The following is an 11,709-nucleotide window of genomic DNA, read 5'->3' as shown; positions in this document are numbered from 1 at the left end:
GTGTAGTCTGGATAGCTAATTTGGAACGTGGCCATTTCGAAGATCTTAAGATTACGAGTTTTCCATAATGAGAGGCACAGCTGACTTGATTGACAGGCGGGAACACTGTAGCTGTTGGCTAGGAGGTTCAAAGCCCGCCTCTTTACCCCACACTTGCTCGACAGAAGTTAGGTTGAGTTCAGCATTTCACTCAGAAACAGATGGGTGACATCACAGATACTACGTCCATTATTTATAGTCTATGGTGGAATAGCATCCTGCTAAGAGCTAGGTGTAAGCAAACAGGTGTAACTGAGGCTTACGTTGGAACTATCTCTCCTAACATGAGATGTAAACTCTGTCCTACCATAGAAATGAAGTTCAAATTAGGCTACATTTGAACAAACGCAGAGCTGAAGCAACCCTGTGCACTTCATATTTTGTCCACAGGGGGCGCCAACGTTCACCAAACTGAATGATCCTCCCAGCTGCTTTAAAATATATGTTATCACAATCCTGCGCCAAAGTTTGACCAACAGATCAAATTTATGATTTTAATCTGTTATAAACAGATTTTTGGATTACACCTGAACATGACAAAATCTCTGATGAAAATTAGACTATTATAATCTGAAGAGCAGCAGCAGAGGAATAATGTCCTCCCGAGTCTGGTTTGATATATTTTATTGATGTGCATGTCTCTTTAAATATGAAATGTGTCGTTATAAAAACTTAAAGCAGACAGTTTGGATTCTGTCTCTCCATCCTGTACATTAATCCTGATCACAGAAAACCCTGCAGTCGTGTAACTCACGTTTTGTACGTACATTTTATTTTCATGTAATACAGCCACTAAGCTAAAAAAGAGCTCAGCGAAGAAGAAGAAGAACATGGAAGAATGAACTTAGTTAGATAAAAAATAGCAGGTTTTTGTTAGAAAGTCAAATAAAAGATTGAAAAACTTGTGCCAAGACTCAAGAAACGATGACAAAAACAAAAACAGTTTCCCTTTTGTTCCCCAAAAAAACACAAATGAAGCACGGGAGATTGTTTGGACATGTTGAATGAAAAAGACATTTTAGACATTAGACTCTCTCCCTTTATATGTGACAGCTTTTAAAAAGACAGTTCATTAAACATTCAGATTCTTTAAATATGAGCATCATCATGTTCGATCAGATCAGACTCAAGTTTCAGTCCATGTCAGTGCCCGTGGTGTCATCACTGCTCGCTCTGAACGCACGTTTTAAAACATCCCTTTGAAAACAAGATGGCTCTCCAGTCTGTCAGTTTGATCTTTTTCACAAATAAAAAAGAGGAATTAAACTTTCAGTAGAACAAACTGAAAAATTAGACTGATTCAAACCAGTGCAGAGAGAAACATCATCTAAACGTAGCTTAGACCACGTCCTGTAGGTTCACGACAGAGACAAAAACAGAGAAAGGAAGTCCCCTTCAAATTAAAAGACTGACTCATCATCTCTAACAACATCCGCCTCTTTGTTCACAAACATCTGAACATGAGTTTTCTTTGGGTTTTGAGTTTTTAAACATAAACCCTGTTTCATACAGAGCACCTGAAGCCCCACGAGATGATCCGATTTAGTATCTTGTGAGCGCAAGATTATTATTGTGTGCAAACGCAGGAGTGGTTATGACATGAGTCAGTGCTATGCTTTAATGAAAGTGAGAACACAGATAATGATGTCGTTTTATGAGCTTTATGATGGGGTTGGTATTTTGAGTGGGACAAAGGCGCCCTCTGCTGGATGGGTTGAGTGGTGCGCCCCATGTTTATACTGATTATATTAGATAAAGTCTGTTTCTTTTAATGTCAAACACTTTTCATGATACAGGTTTGCCGAGCTTTCTTGCGGGATCATTTTTTATCTCCTAATCCCACAGTTGGCTGGATTATTGCTCCCTCTGTGTTCACGCTGTTTCTTCAGTGTGCTGCTGCAGACGTGTATGTGCTTCTGTTGTTCTCAGAGCCAAAAGTGAATGTTTATGCTCCTTTCATCACACACAGCATGAGAGAGCGAACACATCCTCTTCACCGGACTAACACTTTATAATCATTTGTGCAAACAAGATAAAAGCTGCGACCGTTGCAGGATTTCAGGGGCTCCGTAGTTTCATGTCGATAACAGAAGCATCTTTATATTTTCCCTTTTTTATCCTGAGCCTTTAATCAAGTAAAAAACCATCCAGGGATATTTTTAAAAAATCTAATTCATGATATGTTTGTTTAAAACCACTGTTGGGTTGATGAAAATGTGCTTTAGGTTTGTCTTAAGAGGATGTTTGTGCTGAAAGTGTCACAAATAAAAAAGCAGTCGTTAAACGTGGAGCTTGTTCAGCTCAGTAAAAAACAAAAACACAATAATCCAGTCTTGATTCCCTCGTCCTCTCCTCACCTGAAGCCTCCAGACTTCATCCCTGACCGGATGTACCATGTGTATTTTTAACGTGCAAAGATTAGTCACACAAAGTTTCCCTTTTGGCCGTGAGATCTGGTTCAGAAGAGTCCGAATGAAAGTTTTTAAAATCAGGAACGACTCTGGTTTTCCAGTCCTTGCAACAGAGAGAGTTCCCTTTAACCCAAACCCTCATGAGTTGTGGACTCTAATCTGACTCTGAGGAAGACTCAGTCCACTTGTGTCCCTGTTTCACACTCCCATTACCCCTAACATCTGAGTCCTCTCCTCAGGTGGTGAAACTCTGAATGTTTGTGTGTCAGAGACCTCCTCTTCCTCCTCCTTCTCCTCACACTGAGGTCAGGTCCTGGACCTCCAGCAGCATGGCGTCCTGCTCCGTCCTCAGCTGGTCCCGGACCTGCAGGAGACCGACCAGCTCAGAGCTCAGGTCTGACACAGAGACAGTGAAGCAGCTGTTAGATGTTGAATCAGAACAAAGATGCAGAGTGTTTCTGTGTTGTGTAAATACCTTGAATGTTCTTGCTGAGAGACTTGTTGTGAGCGTTCAGCTCCTTCATGCTGAACTTCTTTAAGTCACTGCGCTCTAAATGTCTCCTCTGAGCCGCCGGATCGCTGCGAGCTGCAGACTGAAAACACAGGAGGAGAAACTGTTCATGTAAAGATCGCAGGGAGAAACCAGATCACCATCACATCCACAGTGCAGGAGGAAATACACAGATCTCTGGTAGGAGACTAGATGCTGCTCAGATTAGAAAAAGTCTTGAAAACTGGAGAATCTTTGAGGCTTACTTCAGGGCAAACACAGAGAGTGTGACTCAGGAGCTCACCTGATTTATTCTCACAGATTAAAAACATAACACAGGCAGTGAGCTTGGATTTCTCAACATGAGCGCTCACAATCTGAGGAAACCCAGAGAAGAGAAATCAAACGTCTCTCACCTGAGTCTTGTGGTCCGTCCTGAGCCGGTCTCTCAGGTTCCTCAGAGTGTTCCTGAAGCCTCTGGACTTTGGTTTCTCAGGTTTGGCTGCAGGCTGAGGACTCTTCTGGACCAGAGCCGCCCCCCTCTTCATCAGATAGAGACAAACATCAGAGTCACTCTTCATCTTAAACATCTCTGTTTGATCTCATCTCATCTGAGCTTTGTTTACCCGTGTGCTGCTGCTCTCTCCCTCCTTCTCCTCCTCCTCCTCCTCTTCCTCGCTCTCACTGTTGTTGATGAAGCAGAGCTGGAGGTTCATCTGGGTCTGCAGCCTGGAGAAGAAAACACAGAGAAGTTCATACACTGAACTAATGAACTGGCAAACAGTTGATGAAGCTCTGACGCTCTGCAGGACGGTGACCCCTGGTGGCCTTCAGGTGTCATGACGGCTACAACACGACAGCTCAGTGTCACATTCCTGAAGCTTTGTGCCTCAGATGATGTAAAAAAAAGTGTGTGTGTGTGTATGTGTGTGTGCATGCGCGCGCGAGGTCACCGTGATGTCAGAGCCAGCACATGGCTGTTGCAGGCGTCGTCTCGGTCCTCCCAGCTCTCCCCTCTCCTCCCTCTCTCCTCCATCCAGCTGACAGGAGCTCGGCCCCGATCAGGAGACAACCCCTGAAAACACACACACACACACACACACACACACACACACACACACATCAATGGGGCAAAAAAGTCGTTTTGATACCATGAAATGTTCATATCGTGCTAAAAATGAGCAGCACAGACGAATAAGAAGAAGCTGCAGCAGCAGAAGAAGACTTGGTTGATAGCTAGCCAGCCAGTCTTTACCGCAGTTTGTGGCTTTTACTGCAGCGCAAATCGTGTCAGAGGAGATTTTAAAAAGACGGGTGTTTGAGGACATGCCAGTCTGCAGGTAATGTGGAACAACATTTAAATGGACATTTAAGACGAAGACATCAGAGCAGTTAGCTCTCCAGGGTCTAACACACAAACTCTCCATCATGATGTTGATTTAGTCTACGTGTTGTCGTCAGATGTTTGACCTTGTGGATGTTCTGTAACACCGGGAGCTGACAGAGACGCATTCACACTATCAAACAAACATCATGTGGTCTCATATTACATTTAGCCATATGGGAGGTGTTTCAAGTTTAAAGCATGTTTCAATTTGAATCGGAGGAGACTCTCAGGTGGTGGCTGTCTCCATGTGCACTTTTTAAAGAGGCTCAATACACAGCTGCTGCCAACAACGACACGGACACAAAGGTTGACAACTTTTAACAGGACATTTCCCTACCTTTGGATACAAAGCCAACAGACTGGTGGGGATTGCTAGTACGCTATGTTTGCAGACCAGCAACATCAGAGCTGTCTGAGATTTTCTGCCGCTGGACTGATTATGACCCGGTTGCGCTCCCACTGACCCCTGACAAAATACACATGCTCATTTTTTTCAATAAGAATGAATAGACAGAAAACTGGACTCTGTGAGTCGGAAGTACTTTTCTTTGCAACTTTGGGAAGCACTTCCAAAGCAGGGACTTTTCAGGGGCAGATTAACTACCCAATAACTAAACTTAGACCCTGGTTCCTGCGATTGAAACGTGCATAGTTCTTCAAAAGGTCCCTATTTCCTGTGGTTGAAAAGCACCTTGAGCGTACTTGTTCCTTCTTCAACACTTTTTGTAAAGTCATGGTTCCAGACTCTCTCTTCACCTCTCCTTTTATACCACCAAAGTTTCCAGTAAATAACGTGATAATATCGTTATCGTGTGGTTTGGGCCACGATGATCCTGAGGTGAAATTCTGACATTGTGACAGCTCTAACAACCACAACAACAAAAATGACAAATGGTGGAGGTTGCTAATGTTTAACTTCAAATCAGGACCAGCCAAAAGAGACGGGTCATACGTCCCCAGATTCATCAACAAGCAGAACTCCGCTTCAGTGAAACATCTCTTCGTCTGATTCTTTGATTGAAAAGGAAAACTTTATCATGTAATAACGTTCAGACACAGAGGTCAAAGAGGAGCTGACCTTCGCCTTCTTCTCTTCCTCCTGCTTCTCCAGCTCTGCGATGCGCAGGCTCAGAGCCTCCCAGTGCATGATGGGAAGACCCAGATTGTCCTCTCCGTAGCCTTCCTGCCACACCATGGCTGCCCCCTCTGAGCCTTCATCCTCCTCTTCTTCTTCCTCCTCGTTGTCAGCAACTTCATCGTCGTCAGAGATCCGGTCGTCCTCCGCCTCGTTACTCTCCTTCTCCTCCCTCTGTTGCTCCTTCTCTCCCTCCATCCCTGCAGAGAGAGGAAATCAAGCACACAAACAGTAAGTTCTATTTGGTGGTTCTGGGAGCTCCCTGTCCTTCCATGTGCTTATGTGGAACGCCAAAGCCTGTGGCTGGGAGAGCACACCTCCCCTCTCTTTCACATGCATACATGAAAAGCCAAGGCAGGTAGAGCAACAGCAAAGAACCCCCATGGACAACACATATGACACTGGTAACATCAGACACAGCAGAAAAGAGGAGCCGGGGTGGAGGGGGGTTGCAGGCAGAGCAGAGGAGCAGAGTTAACACCCTCTAACTGTGCTGTGACGCTCTGAGTGATCTCAGCCTGTACTCATCAGATCTACTTTGTTATGATTCATGCAGAGCTGCAGGTCGTTGTGTTACTCAGAGTTACCAGGATCCAGACTGAGGGAGGAGAGGAGGCTCCCTGTGACCACAGTTTTCAGACATTACCCTTTAGTGACCTGCCCTGTGCTGGACTGAACTTTTTGTACATACTGAGAAAATGGCTCTTCTAGAGTGAGTGTTATAAGTTAAAGCTCCTGTGAGGAGTTGTTAACTGGTGTTATTACCCGGCTCTCTTACTGATCTTCTGGCTGTGTAAGATGCTTGATTCTGATTGGTCAAAACCCAATGACTACGGTTATTAACTTTCACTGACATGAGCAACACCAGAGACAAACTGATCACATCATGTCAAATCAATCCGCTGAAAAGAGTTCAGACACATTTAGCTTCTGCTTGTTGACACCACAGACTGTAAGGTGAGGGGAAACCGTTAGCTTTCAATAGCATCAGAACAATGTGGCTAAAATGTTAGCTTCAGTTAGCATGCTTAATGAGCAGGCTACGGACAATTTCATATTGGATCCTGTCCATCAATATGATGAAGGAGTGGAGCAGGCGAGAGAAACTTTAGGTTAGCGATCTCTCCAAAGAAAGTTAAACCATGAGCGAGGTGATGATAGCAGCAGGGTTCAAAGTTGTGACATTAGTTTAGTAGCCGGGTAATAAGCAATATGATGTCTGGTTGGCAGGTAGTTATGGGAAGCTACTTCCTGCTAACCAGATAGAGGGTTTCATAGTCTGAGGCTGTTTTTGAAACGGCCTGCTAAATGCTGCCTACTACATTAGTAGGCAGTAGGTATTGCCTGCTACATACTGCCTACTAATGTAGTAGGCAGTAGGTATTGCTTGCTACATACTGCGTTTGAATTTAGTATGTAGTATGACAGTTCTGTTGGATCTGTTCTGCAGTACGCTGGGCCAGACATTACTGAATTTCCGGTTTCAGAAAGCGGAAGTAAACAATGGACAAGCTGATAGCGAAACTGCTTCTTCAGCATCACTGATGATTTAAAAAGTGGTTTATATGGAATTTAATAATTTTCACAGCACCTAAAAACTGAGTTCCCCTTTTAAAAAAATAAGAGAAAAGAAAAAGCGGAACGAGCGCTGTGCATTGTGGGAAACAGCAAGCAAGGCAGACTGGTCCGATGCATACTGTGAAATGTTCCCAAATCAGTAGACATCCGGGGAGTTTTGGCATACCGCAAATTTTGCTCTTGTTCACATGCTTCTTACTACATACTGAATTTTGGCCAAATCAATACGTACTGCTAGTATAGTAGGCGGTTTGGAAAACAGGCTGTTTTTATTTTTCGTAAACTTACACATGAGCAAGACGAGATTAGCTAAGTGGCTGTGTTACCTGTTTCGTCCAGAGGGGGCGCCAAAGTCAACACAACCTAAAAGTTTCTTACAGGGACTGTACGCACCATTACATCTGGGATATCTCTAATATTTCTAAATATACTGAAACATATCTTAGTGTTGGAGTTAAGAAATATTACAAATCATGTCCTTAAAAATTATTGCTTAAAAATGAAAGACTGTGTCGTGTTTACGAAGTGTTTAGATATCTATGCAGCTTTTTAACCATTGATACATTTCTTCTTTAATGTAATATTTTCTCTAATGATGGAAAACAAGTTTAAGTGTTGTGTAAAGTCAGTTAAAATACAACACATTAACCGTGAACTTAGTGAAAGAGAGGTACAGAATAACAGATTTCTCTGTCTTTGATATCTTTATATGTTTGTTTATCTTGTTTTGCTGTATTTTGTGATTTAAAGGAAGAGAAACTGAAAACAAAAACAACATCTGAACTTTTATAAACTTTCGTAACACTTTGTGGAAGTCTATTTAGCGCCATGTTCATTTTCTGACTCTGGATCATCCCTCAGTCAGTGAATAAATCATGTTAGGTCATAAAATGTTGAATAACTCTTCTTCTTCTAACAGAAACTGCGCGCCTTGTTCTGGTATCGGTCTCAGTCTTGGGGTTGTTTTTTAGTGATGTAGGGGTATTTGGACCCCATAATCCTCCTCGGCCCTGCCCTGAACTCAAACTGAGACTAAGAAGCGGTTTTTAGACTATGCTGGACTCTGAAACCCTGTAAACTCTGACCTGTCCCCCTCAGTGGAGTCTCTCACCTGGGCTCAGGTGTGTTTTCAGCTCGTTTTCAGTCCAGACGTTAAAAGTTTTGCCACATAGCTGTCCTCCTCTCAGCTCCTCCTCTTCTCTCCTCTTCCTCCTCTGTCCATCAAGATTTCTCCCCCAAACTCTTCAGACTCAACCCGCCTTAAGGCACAGAAACCCGGCTCCTGTAGACCCGATCAGACCCGCTCAGAGCTGACCCGGGAAAGTGTAAAGTCCGGATCCTTCTGAGGACAGGCGGGTTTATCTCTCAGTGTGGTTTCACGAAGTTTATCTTCTCAAACTGCGAGCTTAGACTTCAGACAAAAGATCCAAACTTCAGGAATTTCAAGCTGAGGAAGAAGCTGCCGAATTAAGACTCTTAGTGTGGAACTTCCGGTATCCGCCTTCAAAATAAAAGCAGACTGTGAAACGAGAAAGAACTCTTTCTCAAACTCTTCAATGTGTTTAAATGTGGTGAAATAGTAGGAACATTATCTGACATGATAATAAAGTTTGAATCAGTTTAACATAGAAGCTCGGACTGTCAGTATCAAATCTCTACTGTTCTTCCAAATCCTCCAGGTTAAGTCCAGCTTGAGGTGTTTAGATTTTCCGCAAAGACAGAATGGTTGTAGTGTAGTATTGGAAATGCTGACTCAGAGTTGGGGCTGGGGGCAAAGTTTAGCCACTAAAACACACCCACCTGTCACTTAAAGAGACCATGCCCCTAATGATATATTATGCAATTATATATTATATACCTACTTTAATCCTTAATCTAATCTGAACAGGTGAGTTGTATATAAATTCAGCCCGTACAGTTGTCATGAATAGAGATCAGAACTGTTTTTGTACCAGGCTGGGAACAAATTTTTAACATGGGTCTCTATGGGGACTGACTCACTTTTGGAAACAGCCTCTAGTGGACACACCAGGAACTGCAGTTTTTTGGACCACTAATTTGCAGTACCTTTTCCTGATGTCATTAATTAATCTGTTGTATGATATAACTAATTTATTAAGCTTCACAAACATTGTGAGACCATAGATTCAGTTTAGAGGAGCCAACAGTCAAATTGGAGTTTGTTAAGTTCATTTTAACCAAAAGTATCAGAGACTTTAGTCTTTACTTTTCTTTTCAGTGTGATAAAACTTCCCTCTGCCTTTTGTTACCTTCTTTTCTGAATGTGAGTCTGACCTGAAGAAAAGTTACGTATGCCTGTTTTAAGGATTAGATTTAGACTTAGACTGTATAAGTAATGGACGTGGTATCCGTGACGTCACCCATCTGTTTCTAAAGCGCTGTTTTGAAGCCAATCGTCGGTGGGAGTCATATTGGAAATGCTGAACTCAACCTAACTTCTGTGGAGCAAGTGTGAGGTAAAGTGGCGGGATTGGGCCACCTCGCCAACAGCTACAGTGTTCCGGCCTCAGCAGCCTGTCAATGAAGTCAGCTGTGCCTCTTGTAATGGAAGACTCGTAATCTTACTATTGTCGAAATTGCTATGTTATGAAAAAATTCACCCCCCGTACAGTGTGTCGATCGAGAAATGAGCTATCCAGACTACACTCGTTTTTTGAACCAGGCTGTAAACATGTTTATTTCTGCTGTAAAGATCTGCTGGTGTGTATGTGAATTCTGGTACTTCCAGAACCAGCCTCAAGTGGACACTCGAGAAACTGCAGTTTTTAACACTTCCGCATTGGCTTAAGTTCTCCCGATTGGAGTTTGCCTCTTGATTAGATTACAGAAGTTACAGACAGGATTTTAATAAAACTCAAGTGTTTTATTTTGAAAACACTTTCACATCAGCCAAACAGGAGGTCCTTTTCTTATTTTGATGGTATGAAGTATTCAAACTGAAGGCTTTTTAAGGTCTAGGGTTCAGTTTGATAAAAAAAGAGAGATGATTTGTAGACAGAAACTCCCACTTAAGAGTTAATTTAAAAGCTTTTATTTTACATGTGAGCCCGTTTCCGGTCAGATCACGTGATATCGCCGCGAGCTTGACCTCGGAGGAGGTGTAGGTGTCTCATTTCACTCACTTCTTGTTTTATTCTTTTTACTACAAATACATTTTAAACACACAACATAACACATTGAACTTTCATGTGCATTAAATAAAAATATAAATCACATTTATATAACTGCTTTTTCTCTCCTCTCTCCAGCGGTTCATGTCACGTGCCCGACGAGTTCACACATGCAGGTGAAATGCTGCATACACATGCACGCGCCTCCCCCTTCCTTTCGATGTGTGGTCATGTGTGGTGTGTGTCCGTCAGGTGTCATTAAACGCATTAAACTCACACTTTGAGCTGCGGATCCTCAGACACACAAAGTTACCCGGATTCAGTCTCTTCTGATTTATTCCATCCGCTGGTTGTTTTTATTGGTCCTAAAGTTTACTCTTAACAGACAGCTATGTAACTCTATTGGGCTCCTCATTAAGTGGATGTGTGGATATTACAGTTTTTCTCAGTCGCTTTGGTACATTTCTCGAATCATCCTCGACATTTGTAAAACAGTAAGTGCATTTCTCAAAACAATTCTTACAAATAGCAAAACACCATGGATTACCTGCAAAAGCCAGTATCCTGCTCAAAATCCTTAGTTCATCTCTCAAAAGTAAATATCTGTGTCAATGAACATGTCAGTGCCACCAGACTGACTAGTCCTTGTGTCATTGTGTACGGATAAGACAGTCAAATTGCTTAGTCATGTTGTCAATATAACAACATGACTAAGCAATTTGAGTGTACCCTGGAGGGACGTTCTGATGTAAACAATGGCTAAACTATGACAGTTATTGTAAATTGTAAGTTACACCTTAGTAGTGTATGTGGGAGATTGATTGCAAGAGACTGGACAAGATTCACATTTACGCTTTTACTGTTTGTACTTTAATTTGTTGACAGACCATGTCATTGCAATGCAGAAAGAAAAAGGCATAATGTGCATAGCACAAAAAAATAAAAATAAAAAAAAATTAGAAATGTGAACATAGGGGGACCTGTACATGCAGTGCTGTAGGAATTACAGTGCAGTGCAGTCTTCCTACACCTCCTGACGTTACTGTCTGTTGGGCCTTCGTTAGAGATTTACCAATTCACGACAGATTTAGAAAAAAAGTCTGATGGAAATGTACAGAAATATGTCTGACATATTCTGACAACATGTTCAACCATTTTGCATGCGAAGACTTGTGCGATGAACTAATGCCTAAATGTTGTGGAGGGTGAGACTATTCAACAGAGACCCATTATAATACATTTTGATCAATATGACATAAGCACTTGATAATGTAGGAAACAGCAGAGAACTGTACATAATCACTTGCATGGATGTTCCAAAGCATTACAACTTTCAAAGAAATGAGCATCTGCTTTTTTGATGTGCACACAAGTGACGCAATGATGTGAATATTGAACAAGTAGTTTTGAGCATTTCAATTCTGATCTGAGAAATGTACCAAAGCGACTGAGAAAAAATGGAACGGCTTTAATGTTATTCTTCTTCTGAGGAGCAGTCAGTGGTTGTTGCCACCAGGGGGCAGCATAACCCCAGTGTC

The 11,709-nt window shown here is 42.3% G+C and overlaps 1 protein-coding gene across 1 annotated transcript; it reads right to left on the bottom strand.

The window, feature by feature from the left end:
- Window positions 1-789: 789 nt before the first annotated feature.
- Window positions 790-8,510, bottom strand: si:dkey-6n21.12 (schwannomin-interacting protein 1). Its single transcript, XM_034676928.1, has 7 exons — window positions 8,152-8,510; window positions 5,406-5,662; window positions 3,894-4,015; window positions 3,567-3,669; window positions 3,357-3,482; window positions 2,926-3,043; window positions 790-2,846 (listed from the first exon to the last, which is right to left on the bottom strand). The coding sequence occupies exons 2-7, from the start codon at window positions 5,658-5,660 to the stop codon at window positions 2,746-2,748; spliced, it is 825 nt and encodes a 274-aa protein (XP_034532819.1). The 5' UTR covers window positions 5,661-5,662; window positions 8,152-8,510; the 3' UTR covers window positions 790-2,745.
- Window positions 8,511-11,709: the final 3,199 nt, after the last annotated feature.

Source organism: Notolabrus celidotus, chromosome 23 (genome assembly GCF_009762535.1).
Source record: "Notolabrus celidotus isolate fNotCel1 chromosome 23, fNotCel1.pri, whole genome shotgun sequence".
NCBI lineage: Eukaryota > Metazoa > Chordata > Actinopteri > Labriformes > Labridae > Notolabrus > Notolabrus celidotus.
Note: the sequence above shows the minus strand (reverse complement) of the source record. Positions and strands in the feature narration are given on the sequence as shown.